Genomic DNA, 20,156 nt, shown 5'->3' with positions numbered 1-20,156 from the left:
CACAATTTTGTTTACATTTCAAAACGTCAAAGGTAGCAATATCGAGAAGTTGTGGTATTTATATGGGTTTTTAGAAAATTTATTTAAAATTTTATTTATTTATTTATATATATTTATTTTTAATGAATATATATAATAAAATGAAAATAATATAAAAAAATAATTTTGAATATCAGCAGATAGGGTGCCCGAGTGGTTAAGGCGATGGACTGCTAATCCATTTTTTCTGGGAGCGTGGGTTCGAATCCCATCCTTGTTGATGCTTTCGAAAGCCAAAATTTTGGTGTATTAATAAGAGCAGACATTACAAATGGTATAAAAAACATGTTCGACTATCAGAAGATAAAGTGGTCGGGTGGTAAAGGCGATGGACTGCTAATCCATTTCCCTCTGGGAGCGTGGGTTTGAATCCCATCCCTGTTGATAATTTTGAATACCAACCTTTTATTTTTTGTATTAATAATAACTCACATTAGAATGATATAAAAAAATAATTTTGAGCATCAGTAGATAAAGTGGCCGAGTGGTTGAGGCGATGGACTGCTAATCCATTCTGCAATGGACTGCTAATGCATTTCCCTCTGGGAGCGTGGGTTCGAATCCCATCCGTGTTGATAATTATGAACGGCAACCTTTCATTTTTGTATTAACAATAACTCACATTAGAATAATATAAAAAAATAATTTTGAATATCAGCAGATGAGGTGGCCGAGTGGTTAAGGCGATGGAGTGCTGATCCAGTTTTTTCTGCAAGCGAGGGTTCGAATCCCATCCCTGTTGATAATTTTGAACGCCAACGTTTTATTTTCGTATTAATAATAACTCACATTAAAATAATATAAAAAAATATTTTTGAATATCAGCAGACAGGGTGGTCGAGTGGTTAAGGTGATGAATTGCTAATCCATTTCCTTTGGGGAGCGTGGGTTCGAATCCCATCCTTGTTGATAATTATTAATGCCAACCTTTCATTTTTGTATTAACAATAACTCTCATTAGAATAATATAAAAAGTTATTTCTGAATATCAGCAGACAGGGTGGTCACTCGACCACGGTGATGGATTGCTAATCTGGGAAGGATGGATTGCTAATCCATTTCCTTTGGGAAGCGTGGGTTCGAATCCCATCCCTGTTGGTAATTTTGAATGCCAACCTTTCATTCTTGTATTAATCATAACTCACAATGGAATAATAAAAAAAAATAACTTTGAATATCAGCAGACAGGGTGGTCGAGCGGTTAAGGTGATGGATTGCAAATCCATTTCTCTCTGGGAGCGTGAGTTCGAATCCCATTCCTGTTGGTAATTTTGAATGCCAACCTTTCATTCTTGTATTAATCATAACTCACATTGGAATAGTAAAAAAAATAACTCTGAATATCAGCAGACATGGTGGCCGAGTGGTTAAGGTGATGGACTGCTAATCCATTTCTCTCTGGGATCGTGGGTTTGAATCCTATCCCTGTTGATAATTTTGAATGCCAACATTTCATTCTTGTATTAATCATAACTCACATTGGAATAATAATAAAAAATAACTTTGAATATCAGCAGACAGGGTGGCCGAGTGGTTAAGGTGATGGACTGCTAATCCATTTCTTTCTGGGAACGTTGGTTCGGATCCCTTCCTTGTTGATACTTTTGAAAGCCAACATTTTGTAGTATTACTAATAGCTGACATTAAAAATGGTGTAAAAAACATGTTCGACTATCAGAAGATAAGGTGGCCGAGTGATAAAGGCGATGGAGTGCTAATCCAGTTTTCTCTGAGAATTATCTAAAAGTCTAAAACCTCCAATCCTCAAAGTTCTGATCACATCAAACTAGTAGATTATATCAGAAAGTATAGATATTTTTCAATCCCGTGAGACTTTGCTTGTTCTTTTAGGTGGTCTGAGTGCCAGGATGTTTTGACAAATCGACAAAACTTGATAGCAGTTAAAACACTCAGAAGAGAAAGAACTGCCCTGGACTTCCACCAAAATCACGTACATAACAGTGCTTCCTATTAAAGTGATAAATATACAATATATTTTTAGCATCATCAGCATTGACTACTCATATGTTTACACAGCCTTTAAAGAAAAATAATGTCACAAATTATACCCAACTTATCTTTAAATCATTTGAGACATAAATATCAATAAATCTGAGGCTATATTAGTTTCATTCTAAAAATCATAAGCTAATACAAAATAAAATAGAAGCCAATAGAAACGCATAACACTGCAAACTTGAACACGACAATAGCTGATGTTAATACTAAAAGCAAAAGAAGAGTAAAAGCCCTCTCAACACGTTAGTGACAAGAAACTGGATTACAGACATCAGTGGTACGCACCGAAGTCTTAATCACAAAGGCAAAACAAGAGCTGAGTCCATCTGTTTCTAGCCACACTAAGAGCGTTATTAAAAAAACATTTTCCAGCATTCAACAAGGCAAGTTAGGGTATTTGTCAACCAGACAGGATGTCACAAGTTCAAACCCCACATGAAGCGATCTTCTATCTAAACTTCCTAACTGTAGTTACTTTGAAATATACAGTCCGCTCTTCCATTATCATTGCATAAACCAGTCCAAGCAATGAACAAGGCGAGTAATATCTATATATATGAGACAAATGCATATTGGAAGGGTGAATAAATATATATCATAATTTTCTTGAGAATTGGCTGCCAAATCACAAACAAATATGAAGGGCTGATCACATACTAGTACTCCAGCAGTCCCATGCACCATGAGAGGTTGTCATGTGTAAAAAGTATACTCACAATTTTTCCAGATTGCAACCAAGTGGTCAAGTGGAGCAGACGGTTGTAAGCTTATTTAGAAGCTGAATATCTGGTTTCGAACTTCGCAGGAGGATTTTTTTTATAATGTTCTTAGCATGGCTTCGAACAGACAGAGACAACTCTTAAAATAGTAAAGATTGAACTGTTTACAATAATAAACCGTTCTTATCTCAATCACTTTACTCACAGGCATCTATTCTCAATCCTTTCGCAACATCGGTATATAAATACTGCATATTATCTGTCTATAATTCCTATAATCTCAAGTTATCTCTGCACGATCCTGCCAACCGGAGCAGCTGAAACGTTTCAACATGTACACATGCTGTAGTAATCACTGAAGGTGCACCGGCCTGCTCACACACGGCTCGGATCTACAATAAAAAGAACATGTGAAAATCTCGAACAAGGTTTGATTCAACAGAAGTTGTTAGCCCATGACATAGCTCTAGAAGACAACTTCTTTCCATCAGTGTTAACAATCTGCGATGAACGTGCACAAAATTTTTGTAGATTTTATCAGCAAGTGTTGGCAGAGTTTGATACTGTCAAACTTTCCCGATAGTGTAGCAAGCATCCACAAGAACATATGCATTGGTGAGTGGTCATCATCGATTGCTTGGTCTAAATTTTGTTTAATGGCAGTTGCTGTGGGATCAGTATTTCACCGTTCCGCTAACACATTCTAAAATAAGATTACTATGCTGAGAACTATTTACTGATGTAAACGCAGATAAGTTTGTGATAGTGTGAACATTTTTATAACAGACAATCATCAAAGTATCATGGGATTAACACCGACACATAGAGAGACAGGGTGAACCAGGCTTCAAGCTGCACTATTTGGCTCGAGTATAAAAATATGAAACAGGGTTAAATGAGAATGTGAAGTTCAATTTAAAGGAGGCTCAAAGTACTCCCACGAGTCCTGATTTACTTGAATATTCTCCCGAATGTGTATTACCTAATCTTTGCTATAACAAAAGACGGGTTCATCTGTGCGTCTGTATGTCCAAAGCCACACTAAAATGTTACAGAAAAGAAATGTTTTCAACAGGATTTGAACTCGCAACTTTCAGCTTGGCTGCCTAGCGCACTATTACCTGCACCATTGACCGCCTTGACATAACTAGAACTTTTATCAATAAAATTAGATATCAATATTAGCCCATCAATAATAAATAATTGTTGGGCCCATATGACAATCAGTAGTCACAATGTTATGACTGTTGACTGTTATTGTACCAAAAGGCCTGGTGGTAAAAGTTGGTTAGTAAAAGGAGTTGCCTTCTGTCACAGGTTTTAAAATAATTTGCATAGATGTGCACACTGTAGAAATCACAATACACAGTCAACCCGTGGACAGTTTGTTAACCCTGTCGCATCCGATCTCGGATACTCCGGGAAGTATTTAGGCTCCCTTTACCCTGATCCTGGAATATTCGGGATTCCGTGTGGGTGCGGTTTGGACATAGTCTACTCACTGTCCAGTAATTTCATAGAGAAAAAAGGTTTATTTGATGTGTAGACATTTTAGTAATAGATTGCCTTAGATTCTAAATGTCTGTTGGGCACTATGCCATTATTATTATTATTTTAAAAAAGAACTACATACGCTGCGAGCAAGTTATGAAATGTAATCATGTAATAATGAAAAGTCATTTTTTAAATGCTTGTAGCATTGTTATTAGCTCTGGTAATGAAACTAATTAGATGATGGTAAATATAAAGATCCCTACACCTTTGATGAGCATTTAGAAGAACAAGGTGAGTACCAGTCCAAGTAGTTAGTAAAAATACAATAATTCAGCTGACCATAATTACTGCACACTTCGATTGATATCAAAATCGCATGAAAAATTAATTAGTCATAGCAGGATAGTTGACACATTCATAATTAGATTGGAAAGCGTTATACTAGAAACTGCCTTTTCATTGACTTGAAACTTTAAATAGATTAAATACAGTAGACGCTCCAAGACAACCAACAAAGGCAAAGCAACAAAATACTTTCACTATAAAATGCAGTTCTACCTGTTTGTCATCTATCACTATTCAGGCATCAAAGTTGGGATAAAGAAAGTTTTTGACGATATGCCAACTCGTGCCATTAGGACTGGTAGACCGACGCTGTAACACTTTTACCAATCGTTCGCTTTTGTATTTATGAACAATAGCGCAGCTATCCTATTCAACTTTTTGTCGACACATTTAACGATCTATTACGAAAAACTAGCATGTCGCCAAAGTCATATATCATGGATATAACGCTAAACAACGGGATAGGAAAGCTGGCTTGTGACAAAATCGTGCTTTTTTGAGCCTATTTTTCTTGGCGTTCAGCCAATTAAACATCCTATAACAAGCTATGAGCGATGTTAAATAGTTTATCTTCCTGTCATAAAATACTGAGATTATTTGAAGGCTCCATTTAGATAATAATGAGTTTTAAGACACCGATCTCTATGATTTTAGATCGGAATAAACACCCCCAACTTCAGTTCCTAAAAAGCCTGGATACGTCTAACGTTTATGGACAGGGTTGACTTGCAACAAATTTTGCACTACAGCTATTTGGTATCAAACAAGTTCAATATGTCTCACTCTTCTGTTTTGTAGGTGCAAAATATAGGGAAATATGATTACAAGCTCTTAAAAGCTCAAAAACGAACCGTTGATCGCTGCTATCACAAAACTGCCGTAGATTAAAATCCTTTTCCAAAACGGCTCAAATGGGATGAAATCGAATGTGATTTCTGTTTACACTTTCAGGGAACCTCAATTGTCAAAATATTTTCAATAAAACCATGTCCATTGTCCTTACGTGTCTGTTTCATCACCAATGTAATGCTGTCATTTTGAGTGCGGATATCTCAAAACCCATTGTAAAAATTCATTTAACTTTTTAACCTGCGTGTAGGCTCGAAGGAGTGCATATCATCATTTGATAAACATGACAAGCCTGTTGGACACCTGTGAAGGTCACAAAATTATGCGGTAATTATTTGCGCTGTTTGGCAGGAAGTAGGGTCACATGATCAGATTATGGCTAAACGATTAGACCAAGCCAAAACAAAACTATGAAGTAGCAAGCATCTATACTTGATACAGACTTTTCGGTAAAACTCCGAATTTTTTATCGTAAACTAGCGCTACGAGAAGATTTATATTGAGCCTTTTATTGTCCTTTCAATTCACGAGAGAACATCACGTGTCAAAACAATAAGCGAATGGATCGATCACGTCAGAAAAATATACTGATTCCGATCTACGGCGGTTTCGTAAAGGCGGCGATCAACTGTTCGTGTTTGAGCTTTTAAGAACTCGTAATCACATTCCCACATATTTGGCACCTACAAGCCAACAGAGTAAGACATGGTGAATCTGTTGATTCCAAATAACTGTAATGTGAATTTTATTGCAAGTCAACCTTTAAGTCGTTTTCAAGACCGATATTGAACCGCTGTAAAAAAGCCATCATGGCTTTCAAAACTAGTTGAACAGTTTTTATTTTATTACAAAATCAAGTCACCATGTCTGATTTACCTAAAAAACAATGAAAGCTGTTTGTACAGGTTATGGTTTAAAAGCAGGACAGACACCCACGCAACCATTCGATTGGCCAGACTAACTAACCAATACGGTATACCTCAACATGCTCAAGCTACACTTTGGACAACTGATTAGAGGAGAACACTTAGACATCACTCTCAAACTAAACTTACCAGAAGGAACATAACAATAAACAAGACCAACCCGACCCGGATAGCACTGAGATACAGGACAAGACAACTCCATATTAAGATAATGAACAGTTTGATTCACACTCACCAGAAGATATGACGACGGAACATGATGCAGAATTGCCAGGAAATGCAAAAATATGCTTCCAACTTCCAGAAATAGTAAACAATCCTGATGGAGAATAGCAATACGATGATTTACCTGAAACAGAAAATCAACCATTGATGACAGAAATGAATCCGGAATTAGATGAGTGGGAACCTGAAACGCAATTCATGAAAGCAACAACCAAACATAGCTAGACCCTACCACCTAGTTATAGTCAAGAAAGGACAGAAGAAAAAGATTATAGACTCTAAAGAAACCCTAAACCAAAATGGATAGAAGACTGAATACTACAAGTAATTACAGTTCTCACCTACACAACCGCAACAAGACTTTGGACTAAAACTGATTGGTCCTCAAGAATTACCGCAACTAGGACTGTGATTAACGGAACAAGAGTAGAAAGAAAACTTAAAATTATCTCACTTTTTTGCAACAACAGATAACAGTGACAATAACAGCAACAACAACGACCAAACTGCTAAGACATAGAGCCACCACAAGCTTTAGATCTGAAACGGGATCAAGATAGACACCGGCAGTCTCCATGAGTACAAATCCAACAGAACGTGGAATATCATTTCCAAGATTTATAGCTGGACATACACACATATACACAAACGTTGAGAAATTATATATATATATATATATATATATACGTATATATATATATATAGATACATGCGCTTCATAGCCTTATTGTCGTTTGTGCGCCCTCAGTATATTCTATACTTTGGGCTGCCAAACCAGCTCTTACAGGATGTGCTGCCATCACTGTATATCAACATACATAATAATTACCATTGTTACATGGAATACTAGAGTACCTTTAACCATACTAATAGTTAATAGTCTGGTGTTTAGGTGAGAAATAGCTGGGTAAAAAGAGCCAGGTTGACACACCTCCAAGTAATTCATATAACAATGGTTAAGGATTGACTTTTAACAAAATTCACATTACAGTTATTGGGTATCAAAAGATTCACTATGTCTTACTCTGCTGTGTTGTAGATGCAAAATATTTGGAAATGTGATTACAAGCTCTTAAAAGCTCAAAAACGAACAGTTAATCGCCGACATCACGAGACTGCCGTAGATTAGAATCTCTTTCCAAAATGGCTCAAATGGGACGTAGTTGTACAAGATGGCTTCTGTTTACACTTTCACGTAACCTCGTTCGTTGAATTATTTTTACAAATATACTTCACGCATTCAATAAAACCTTGTCTATTATTCTTATGTGTCTATTTTATCGTCATTGTAATGCTGTCACTTTCAGTACTGATATCTCAAGACCTACCGTAAAAATTCGTTTAATTTTTAACCTTAGCTCGAATGAGTACATATCATTGTCTGATAAACATGATGAGCATGTTAGTCACCTGTGATAATCTCAAAATGCTGGAGAAATTATTTGCTAAGTATGGTTCACCTGATCAGATTACGACTAGACAATTAGACCAAGCCCAAACAAAACTGTAAAATAGCGAGCATCTATATTTGATACGGGGTCTTTAGCAAAACCTGAAGTGTTTGTCATAAACTAATGCTACGAGAAGTTTTATACTGAGTTTTTTATTGACCTTCAATTTACGTGAGAACATATGTGACAAAACAATAATCAAACTGTCATGACTGCGTCAGAGAAATAAACTGGTTCCAATCTATCGCGGCGTTTCGTTTTTTAGCTTTTAAGAGCTTGTAATCACCTTTCCACATATTTTGCACCTATAACACAACAGAGTAAAACATGGTGAATTTTTCGATATAAATAACTGTAATGCAAATTTTGTTGCAAGTCAACCTTTAATATAGGGGGCTGCTGATAGCAGTCGATATAAGTATTATATAACTAATTATTAGTTTATTGTTGTACGTCAGCGCTGTCAGTTGAACTGAATGTTGAGTTATCTTTAGTTGGATAAAATATCCTCTCCTTACTCTATTAAGTCCTGTCATGTAAGGAGAAGGAAACTTATAAACATAATTTTATAGTTGCATATAGAGCAATGTAAAGATTGTGATAAAACAGGAATCTTGACTACTATTAGCTAATATCTTTCTCTCAAGTACAATATTTTGTGGATATTATCTAATAACTGTTGCTAGTCACATGTTCACTTTATATACTACAGGTGAGAGAAGAGATATTGAATTAGAAGTTACCTCCTTTCATGATATTATCATTGAAGAACAAAAGGCTCCACCTGTTCAACTCCCTAAGTCCCTCACCAAACTGTCCTCCGTACAACTACCATCCTGTCCCCTCTCCATCTGCCACTATAAGGGTAATACTTATATTGGACTAGATGATAAGACAGTCAGCAGAGTAGATATTGATAATAAGATCACCAACAAGTTCATCTCTACCTCTGCTGAAGTAGTGTCTGTCACTTGTTACAAGGAAATAATTTATGCATTATCTGGTACCAGTCCTCATACAGTTGGTGTCTACAGCATGGCAGGGGAGTTGATCACCAGCTGGAAGCATCCATTTCATGACTACCCCTCTGACATGCTGGTGGTCATTGAGGACAAGGTTCTGATTGCAGACCCAACCAACACCAGACTCACCACCTACTCCTTAGATGGTCAAGCTCTATATAATATTTCCCGTCCTCTCCCCAGTGTTAGCGGGAATGTCCGAATGTGCGCCCCTGATAACAACTCTCTCATCATATCATCAAGCGGCCTTACCAAAGTCTTTAAAATACACAGGACCACAAAGGAAATGATGTGGACCCTCACTGAAGTGGAGAAGCCTCGAGGGCTGGTGAGCTATGGGGAGTATATTCTACTGGCTGCATATGACAACAATACTATTTTAGTCATTAATCATACTACAGGTTAGTTATTAGTATGATGCAGGATTATTCTTATATATGTTGTTATAATATAGGAATATATTTTGATTAAATTATATATATAGTTACACAGAGGTTAGCCATATGTTTGTAGCATATAATAGTGTAATATGTAATTTAATACTGCATAAGCTAAGCTTACATTGAAGTTACTATATATAATACCATATGGTAGACTGAGCTCATATTGCAGGATGTTATCGAAACAAAAGTATTTTGTTATTTTTTAATGGAAGACCTCGACTCACATTTGACTCTATAATAGACTGAGCTCTGAAAAAGCATTTGTTATTTGGCTATTAAAAGCTGGCTATATAAATTATTTACAGTGTTTTAAATATGACATGTAATATTGCATGACAGATTGAGCTATTATAGCAAACTAAATAGAAAGAAACAACTTTCAAATATAAAGAAATACTTTCAAAAGATGCTTAAACCAATCAAAACAATAAATATCATTTTTTGAGAAATTTAATAGACAATATGTAAAAAAGTAAGTTATAAAAATAAAGATAAAGACTAATAAATCAGTGTGTTATATTAACAACAAGAAAATGTGTGTATCAGTACCTTACCAATATGTAAGATAACAGTGATAAATATCATTTTACTGTAGAAATCCTGTTTTTCCTAATCAAGTACTTCTAAGTGTACCTTTTAATGTATTCATTTATACGTTAATTATCATTAGAAGTGCACAGGGAGCTTCTTGACTGTTTGCTGTGCTAGACTAAACTAATTTATTTCACTGAAAGATTTTGTCACAAACGAGTCAGCGATGAATCAGACGACACACAATAAGAGAAACAATATTATAGATTGCCACACTGAAAACATAACAAAGAAACATTTCTGCACTAGCTTGTAAAAACTGTTGATTCACATAATGTGTTGCATCAGCTGACATACAGGTGTGATGATCATGAATAATCAAAAAATACAAATATTGGTACATTACATCTATTATCAATTTTACAGGCATTAAGTCCTGTTGTGACATAAATCAGACAGCTACATTTATGTAACCAATTATTTGAAAAACATCAATTGAACAAAGCTAATTGTAACACACAGAGTAAAATATATATAATCAGAATAAAACAAGACTAACTATAAAGTATCCTAGGCTAATAAGACTTCAGCTTCAAATTCCACAAGGGCCTACTGTAATATGTTTAATGTACCCTAATATACCCATTTCTCTCTGGTGGGTGACGTACGTGGTCGAGTAGAGTCATGGTTGGGGGCCAGTGGAATAGAACAGTCAGCCCTGTTGGCCCCCTGTAAGGTACTTTGGTTACCAGGGCCCAGTTGGACTGTGTCAGGCAAAACTTTGACAAAAGCGGAGTTTCTTTGTGTTTGTTTCCCACTCTCATCCCTAACAATTATTTCAGACCCTTCTTTAGCCACAACTGTTTTGGAGTTTGATTCAAAATTACCATCTAGCTTTCCCCCTTTCTCTTTTCTCATTAAAACCTGATCTCCGATCTCAATATCCTTACTGGATAAACGCTTATCTACATTTTCTTTGTTTACATGCTTAGCTCTTGCATCAAAATCAGCTGCTTTCTCAAACACAGTTGGATCAGTTTCACCGCACAAACCAGGAAGTTTAGTTCTCATTTCACGACCACCAAACAGAAAGCTAAATGGTGCCACACCTGTGCTGTTGTGCGGTCTGGATCTGTATGCCATGAGAAAATCCCTCAAAGCCTTGCCTAAATTTTCCTTTTTACCATGTGCAATTTTCAAGGATTTGAGAATCGTACGATTTACCCTTTCTACCTCTCCGTTTGCCTGAGGCCACAATGGGCTAGTTGATATCTACTTTATAATACAGGCCTGTAAATATTCCTGGAATTCTGCTGATATAAACTGAGGACCATTATCCGTTCTCAGAGTCTCACAGTACCCAAACCTAGCAAACACGGTGTCTAGAAACTCAATGATCTTTGCAGACTTGGTAGAGCCTAGAAATGCACATTCAAAATATCGAGAGTATTAGTCGACAAGCACCATAATTGACTTACCATCTGGTAAAGGACCTAAAATGTCAGCACGCAAGTATGACCATGGTTTATCCGGAAACTTTGTCATTCTCACCTGCTGAGGTGTATCTGGCTGAGATACCGTCATACACTCAATGCATTTCCTACAATAGCTCTCTGCCATTCTGTCAATACCTGGCCACCACACTTTGGTTCGTAGCCTCTGCTTGGTTTTCACAATACCCTGATGACCTTCATGAGCGAGTTCCACAGCTTCATCTCTCAAACTTCTGGGTATAACAATCCTCTTACCTCTCAGTACAACACCCTGAACCTCACTAAGCTCGATAGAGACACTTTTGAACGAGGAAGGACAACTCCCAAAATCGTTGCTATAAATGGCCTGTTTCAAGAGCTTGATTTCCTTACACTGATTAGACTGATCAACTATTTCCTCCCAAGTCATAGCTTTCAGAACAGAGCCACGAGCTGTGTATTCCATATAACTCTCACTTGTAACATTGCTAATAAATGGAGAATCACCAACCCAATTCACCATCCTAGACAATGGATCTGCTATGTTTGATTTGCCTCTCTGATACACCACGTTGAACCAGAATGACTGCAACCTCAATGCCCATCGCTCTACCCTAGGCACTGGCTTAGAACAAGGATTGTTGAGAATAAACTGCAAAGCCTTGTGATCAGTTATCAGCTCAAACTCTGTGCCCAACAAATATAGCCTGAAATGTTCACACGCCCGCACCAATGAGAGTGCCTCACGCTCAGTTTGGCTGTAACGCTTCTCGATATCAGAAAGTGATCTATGACCGTAAGCAATCACCTGGTTAACCCCTTGCTGTGTCTGTACAAGCACTGCCCCTAAAACAAATGGAGATGCATCAGCAATTAATTTCGTCTTAGCATTAGCATCATAATGCGCCAGTATCTCTGAATTGCTCATCAAGCGTTTGATCTTATCAAACGCTTTCTTTTGCTCACTTGCCCATCAAAACACAACATTCTTATGCATCAATCTCCGTATAGGCTCTGACACAGTTGCAAGATCAGGGAGAAAGCGGCCCACAAAGTTCACCAGACCTATGAAACTTCTACACTCAGTTGCATTCTGTGGGGCTTTGAAATTAGCTACCACTTCTACTTTCTCAGGATCTGCCGATATACCTTTATCTGAGACAATAAAACCTAGAAACTTGACCTTGCTACAATGGAATTGGCATTTCTTCGCGTTCAAGGTTATACCAACGTCTCTGAGTCGCTCAAGCAAAGCCTTCAACCTTAGATCATGTTCCTCTACCGAACTATCCTGTAAGAAGATATCGTCAGCCATGTTTTGTACACCCTCTAGACCTGACAAAACCTGCTGGATGATATACTAAAAACATTCCGGGCTAGCATTGACTCCCATTGTCAACCGCTTGTAACGATACAGGCCAAATAGAGTGGAGAAAGTGGTAATATCCCTTGATTCTTTCTCCAATTCTACCTGAATAAATCCCTGATTCATATCTAAACGAGAGAAAACCTTCCCTCCCTCTAAATTAGCAAGAATTTTCTTGATTGTGGGAATGGGGTAGTGTTCACGCGTAATTGCCTTATTTGCCCTTTGCATGTCAACCGTTACCCTAATGTCACCATTGTCTTTAGGTACACACACCAGGGGACTGCTCCACCGGGACGGGACACCCACAACCTGTTCTATGACATCCTCAACCACCATAGCATCTAATTTCCTACGTAACCCCTTCCTGACTCCAAAAGGAGTTCTCCTAAGAGGTTGAGCTACTGGCTCTACTGTAGGGTCTATGTGGAATTTGACCTGATATCCTACCAGCTTACCCAAACCTTAGAAAACTGTCGGAAAACTTTTAATTATGTCATCAGAATTGCCAGGCAAAATGTTACACAAAACATTATCATTATATGACACTAAAGACAGACTAACAGCTGTTTCATGTGATAACAAGCATTTGGCCACACCATTGTAAACATAGAAAATAGCAGGTGCCATTTTAAGACCACATTGAACATTAGCACTAAATGACCCACACAAATCTAATTTTCTCTTGCTGCCATAGCCAAAAAGATATTCATCATCATTTACAACTTGCATTGAGATGCTATGCTTGGACTTCAGCTTATTTTAAGTGTCAACACCAATAATATTGCTGCAGACTCCAGTATCAAGAATGAATGGAATTCTCTCACCCGTAATGTTGATGTAGCATCTAGGCATCTTACTTCTAATATGCTGAATGGCATACATAACGCTATATCGCTATCGCTTAACTTGGTGTTGTTTACTGCGGACACGGTAGTAGACCTTTTAGGTTTTCCGTTACAGAATTTAGATCCCGCAAAGTGTCCTTTTTTGTGGCATGTGTTACAGTTACGGTGCAGGGCCGTACAATCTGCACTACTGCTAAGATGTTTCTCACTCACACACCGGAAACATGCTTTCTTCTTAACAGTAGAACTAGGAGTAGACGGTTTCTCACCATGCCTCCTTTGCTTCCTTACAGCTGAGACATCAACTGCGGGTGGGGTGGTGACACTCATTGAGTCTAATTTCTCCTCAATCTCCACTTGTCGAGCTATGGCTACCACTTCGGAAAGGTCTGCTTGTCTGTCAGCTGGCATTGCTGAAATCCTGTCCCAAACTGTCTTACTATTGACACCTATCCGGAACTTTTCTCGCAGATTTTCTTCCAAATTAGCCTGAAACTCACACGTTCGAGCTTGAGATCGTCGTTTCAGCACAAACTCTGAAACTGACTTTGATAGACTTCTTTTTACCTCTCTGAATTTCGCCCCCTCCATCATCTTGTTTGTTGTTGCTCCATAATGCCTTCGCAGCAGCTCAATTAAATCCTCTGCATTCACTTCTTTTGGCTTCTTTGGTGCAGTTAGGCAGGCCAGCGTTTCATATTGCTCTTCTGACAGTCCCATGATGAGCACATGTTTTTTCTTTTCCGATTTGGTTCCGTGAAACGCATAATAACTGTCCAATTTTTCCAAATATGTCTCAACCTTCCCACCAAACACCGGAACCGCTGACACTGTGGTTGCACCTGTTGCTGCCATTTTACCAGTCTAGCGTAGAAACTTTTTCCTTCGTCGCCAATTTAATGTATTCATTTATACGTTAATTATCATTAGAAGTGCACAGGGAGCTTCTTTACTGTTTGCTGTGCTAGACTAAACTAATCTATTTCACTGAAAGATTTTGTCACAAACAAGTCAGTGATGAATCAGACGACACACAATAAAAGAAACAATATTATAAATTGCCACACTGAAAGCATAACAAAGAAACATTTCTGCACTAGCTTGTAAAAACTGTTGATTCACATAATGTGTTGCATCAGCTGACATACAGGTGTGATGATCATGAATAATCAAAGAATACAAATCTTGGTACATTACATACCTGTGAGGGTACTGTGTTAGATAAAGCATTACCAGCTTTTATCACATCCTCTGACCATGTAGTTCATATCAGAATAGGTGAACCACAAGTGACCTCTGTAATATATTTACTCTTGGTTTAAAGTCAGGCTGTTTCTATCTCAATCATGTCTGAAGATCTGAAGCTATTTGATTATTATAGAACTCATGGTAAGGTGTACTGACCCTCAACACAAGCTATTTATGTAGAGAATAACTTTATGTCAATGTTTTGTAACTCATGTGGCTCGGTTACAGTACATTTTAAAATGAAATATAGTATTACTCACAGCATCTAAGGGAGAGACCTACTGAACCGCATTCCTTCCGCGTACTATGCGACAATGGTTATTACTGTGCTATTATCATAAAGCCAGGAATTGTAATTTTAATAATGTTATATTGTATGAACTGTAATGAACTGTATGCATAGGATGTGTGTAAGCAACTGGCAAACATAGCTAGTCCAAACATAGCTAGCATAACTAATCTTATAATAATAGGATAAGCTGACTCAGCTACTGTAGGGCTGGTAGAGTCATTAGCATTCAGTGTGAGCACACACTGTGACATCTTCCTCTTTTAGTTGTTACAATTCAAACTGCTCTAAAATATCACAAGTCAGACACTTACAGAAAAATAACATATCTGCATAACAGTTTAAAATAATAAAAGTTGATTGCAAAACACACTTGTACAAAATCTGATTCTTGGTAGAAATTGACACTTAGTCCAAAACCACACCAAAAACAAAACATGATTTATTTTTAACTAAAAAGACACAAAATCTGGTGGATGTAGCTTACAATAATTGTCCTAATCAAGAGAAACCTAAACGAGTGGGTGGTTTGGACACTCTTCCCGACCTAGTGACAACTGAGGAAAAGCTTGAACTCATTTGATTAGGATTGGTTGCACCTGTCGATGCAGGAGTGGCGGTGCCACTCTGGTCAACAGAATTGGGAACAACAGCTAACTGACTTTGCTGAGCAGACTGGACCGGAACCAAAGTTTTATCAGAATTAGTACTTTCAACCAGTTTCTGTTGTTTATCAAGGTTATCATTAATCAAGGTTCTATCAGAATTAGTACTTTCAACGAGCCTCTGTTGTTTATCAATGTGATCATTAATCGAGGTTTTATTATAGGCATGAGAAGATCGGTTAGGTCTAAGAGATTTTATGTTGCGCCTGAAAACTTTGCCATCCAATAATTTGATGTAGTAACTTCGAGGCGTTTCCGCGTGTTCAACAATAACACCTTCTGCCCACTTTCTATGGCCCAGTTTACACCAAACTTTCATTCCTACGCAATACTCAGTGGGAAGGGTAGCTGTGTTGTTCTGAAAGATAGCTTGTGATTGTCTTTTAACAAAGCGACTGTGTATTTCCCTTAGATGTAGTCCTTGGGGCTTGAGTTGGTGGGGTAGGCAATGTAATTGTCCTCTTAAATTTCGAGCCTGTAGCAAAACTGCCGGAGATGGGAGTTGGTCACCCAATGGAGTTGACCGTAATGTGGCCAAAACATCACACAATGTCTGACCAGATATCAACGCCTTTCTGAGGCTGTTTTTGATGGTTTGATTCATGCGTTCGGCCAACCCGTTAGAGCGTGAATGATAGGGAGAGGAAGTTATGTGTTTAACGTCATTATCCTCAATAAAGCATTTAAATTCATAAGATGTGAAATATGACGCATTGTCACTGACCAAGGTTTCAGGCCGACCGAAGTCGATGAACTGCCTTTTTAATAAATCTATGACTTCTAAAGACCGAGAAGTTTTTAATTGATAGCAGGCTGGCCACTTCGAGTATCGATCTACCGTTACCAAATAATCGTTGCCGTCGAGGTGGAAAATGTCCATACTAACCGATTGCATAGGGTATTCTGGGATATCATATGGTTCAAGGCTATACTGACTGTTTGATCTCATGTATTCTTGACAAACAGAACACGATTCTATCAAATCTCTAATCTGACCTAAATAGCCTGGCCAATAAACTGCACCTTTAGCTCGCTCAGTACATTTACTAACTCCCATGTGACCAGCATGTATTTGGTCCAACACTGTTTTCCTCATTGCTATAGGAATAACAATCTGGGCCCGGCACAGTAACAGGTCATTATGCATTGTTAGATCAGACTTTACATTCCAGTAAGGTTTTAGTGGTTCAAGGCAAGCATGTTTAGTCATTGGCCAACCATGCTTTATGTATGACGCTAGTATCTGCATTGTGGGATCTAGTTTCGTTGCCCGACTCAACTTTTCCTTGAACAGAGGCTGTGTGATAATGCCTGTGGTTATTGAATCAATCTGATCATGATCTAGTGCTTCAAGTTTATTAGCCTCAGCACCGTAGCTAGGAAGAAATGCACGTGACAATGTATCAGCTAAAATTAGGTCTCTACCTGGTTTATGAATTAAAGTGTAATCGTATCCTTGATTGCGTAGTCTCATGCGCATCAATCTAGGGCTAAGCTCATTTAAACCCTTTTTCATTATTCCAATTAGTGGAAGATGGTCTGTTTCTATCATAACATGCTGCCCGTATATGTACTGATGAAACCGCCTCAAACCGTATTGAATCGCGAGATACTCCTTCTCAATTTGCGCATATTTTCTCTGTGTTTCCGTAAGGGAGCAACTGGCATATTCTATTGGTTGGCCTGCATGCATTGCTTGCAGGCCAACCAATGCAATCTGGCATATTCTATTGGTTGGCCTGCAGTTTGTAATTGCCTCCACCTTACGGACATCGGCCCTGATAGTACCATCGCCTATAACGTGACCTAGATATTTCAACTCAGACTGCCTAAAATTGCATTTCGACTCTTTCAATTTCAGATTACAATCCCTGCATCTCTGCTATACCAACTCTAAGATTTTATCGTGCTCGGTTTCAGTCGCTGCATGAATCAACAAATCATCTACGTAGCATTCCACTCCTTCAATGTCTTCAAATAATTCCGACACAGTCCGACAAAATATCTCAGGACTAGAGGATATTCCATAAGGCAATCTAAGAAATCGATATCTACCGAATGGAGTGGCAAAAGTCGTCAACAAACTGCTAGCCTCATCTAATTCAATCTGCAAAAATCCTGAGGTTGCATCTAACGTAGTGAATACTCGAGACTTCGAAAGTTTAGCAAATATTTCACTAGCTGTTGGTAATGCGAAGTGTTCGCGTTTTAGATTTTTATTTAACTGTGTAGGGTCTAGACAAATCCTGAGTGACCCGTCAGGTTTCAGTATGTTTACTATAGGGTGCACCCAGTCAGTTGCTTGTCTTACTTTAGCTATTGTGCCCTCACTTTCCATAGATTGTAACGTGAACTTTAGTTTATCCCTTAGTCTAAATGGGACCCTCCTAGCACTTTGTATAACAGGCTGAGCGTTTTCTTTTAGTTGCAAAGCATGCTTACATGGCAACCTGCCAAGACCATTGAACACATCAGTGAATTTTTTAGCTACCTTATCTGTGACAGAATCAGCCCTATCAACCAACCCAAGCTCAATGCAACTGGGCAGCCCCAATAAAGTTGCCATGTTTGTATCAGCTTTTACGACTATAAACTCCACTGTATGATACTTATTGCTAACATCCACCAGTAACATAACCTTGCCTAATACATCAAGTGCATGTCCACTAAAAGACACTAATGATCTAGCATGCTTGACAATTGTCACCTGACTATTTACGCTGGCTAGTACAGTCTGTGAAATTACATTACATGATGCTCCCGTATCCACTTTTAATCGTAATGGCTTACCATTGCACTTAGCATTGATTGTCCATTCTCTTCTGTCATTGATGGCAAATGCAATGTCTCCGGTATTAACGTTGTCAGGTTCCGATACCTCATTGGCAGTGTTGTTGCTGTTATCTCGTGAAGATAAGCATGCAGTGGAAAAGTGATTTTTACGGGAACATTTCCTGCACACCTTTCCGTAAGCTGGGCACCTCCCTCGTTGATGTTCCATAGCACAGTATTTACAGTTCTTTATCGTTTGTAACAGTCCAGTTCTATATTTTCTATCCGATTGTAGGTTTGGGCTCTTGCTCTCTGACATGGATAATTTCTGTTGAGGGGGTACGACACTTCGTATGGCATTAACACCATCTGTCGCGTGGTTCATTTATCTGAGGTATTGCGTGGTAGCCTCTTTACGTTGGCATACTGAGATAACCTCCTGTAACGTAGGATTGCCTGGCAAGTTGAATATATCCTCACGAACCAACTTGGACGATATACCTGCTACAATTCGATCCACTAGCGCTTTGTCTTTCTCATCAGCATGGAATTCACAAATTGTGATGAGGTCTCGAAGTGCTGTCACAAAGCTTTCGAATGGCTTGCCTTGCTTCTGAACTCTGCTGTGAAATTTGAATCGCTCAAAGACTGTCTTTACCTGAGGGTTGAAGTGTTCAGTGAACGCTTTCTTTACTTCTGCAATGTCTTTTCGATCAGCTATGTTCAGTGTTCGAAATATTTCTTGGCCTTGTGCGCCAAGCAGTGTCAATAAAGTTGCTACTTGTATTTCTCCATCCTTTTTAGTCTTTTCTGTTGCTATCATGTAAAAATCATATTGCTCGAGCCATGCTTTCCAACTTCTACTAGTCTCGCTGGGATTGTCTGTAGAATTTACAAAACTTGCCGGCGGCTTGAGCCCTCCTTCTGCCATGTTTTCTTTTCGTTCTCCTCAAAAATCCCGTCCTGACACCATATCATAAAGCCAGGAATTGTAATTTTAATAATGTTATATTGTATGAACTGTAATGAACTGTATGCATAGGATGTGTGTAAGCAACTGGCAAACATAGCTAGTCCAAACATAGCTAGCATAACTAATCTTATAATAATAGGATAAGCTGACTCAGCTACTGTAGGGCTGGTAGAGTCATTAGCATTCAGTGTGAGCACACACTGTGACAGCTATGAAAGAGCCCATCGTCAGCATCTTTGAAATATATTGTGTAATCTCATGTCAAAATGTGTGCAGCCTCCATTTTTCTTCTATTTTAACTGAAAAACCTGGTTGACAGCAGTGTCTATGTGCAACTAGTATTCATCTGTGGAAGTGTGACTGTGTATTTGTTATTATATATTGTAGGGAAGATAGTGTTTCAGATGTTGCATGATGACATAGCTGGAGATTATGTACCCTCCTTAGCTGTGTATGACTC

General features: G+C 38.2%; 1 protein-coding gene and 1 non-coding gene across 2 annotated transcripts; one reads left to right on the top strand and one right to left on the bottom strand.

Annotated features, from left to right (window-relative positions):
• The first annotated feature begins 178 nt into the window (after window positions 1-178).
• Window positions 179-259, top strand: Trnas-gcu (transfer RNA serine (anticodon GCU)). The gene has a single exon. It is a non-coding gene; the product is annotated as a tRNA-Ser (tRNA).
• Window positions 260-19,108: 18,849 nt separating this feature from the next.
• LOC137398171 (uncharacterized) lies at window positions 19,109-19,654 on the bottom strand. Its single transcript, XM_068084276.1, has one exon. It carries the CDS (start codon window positions 19,652-19,654, stop codon window positions 19,109-19,111), a length of 546 nt encoding a protein of 181 aa, XP_067940377.1.
• Window positions 19,655-20,156: the final 502 nt, after the last annotated feature.

This window comes from Watersipora subatra, chromosome 6, assembly GCF_963576615.1.
Source record: "Watersipora subatra chromosome 6, tzWatSuba1.1, whole genome shotgun sequence".
NCBI lineage: Eukaryota > Metazoa > Bryozoa > Gymnolaemata > Cheilostomatida > Watersiporidae > Watersipora > Watersipora subatra.
Note: the sequence above shows the minus strand (reverse complement) of the source record. Positions and strands in the feature narration are given on the sequence as shown.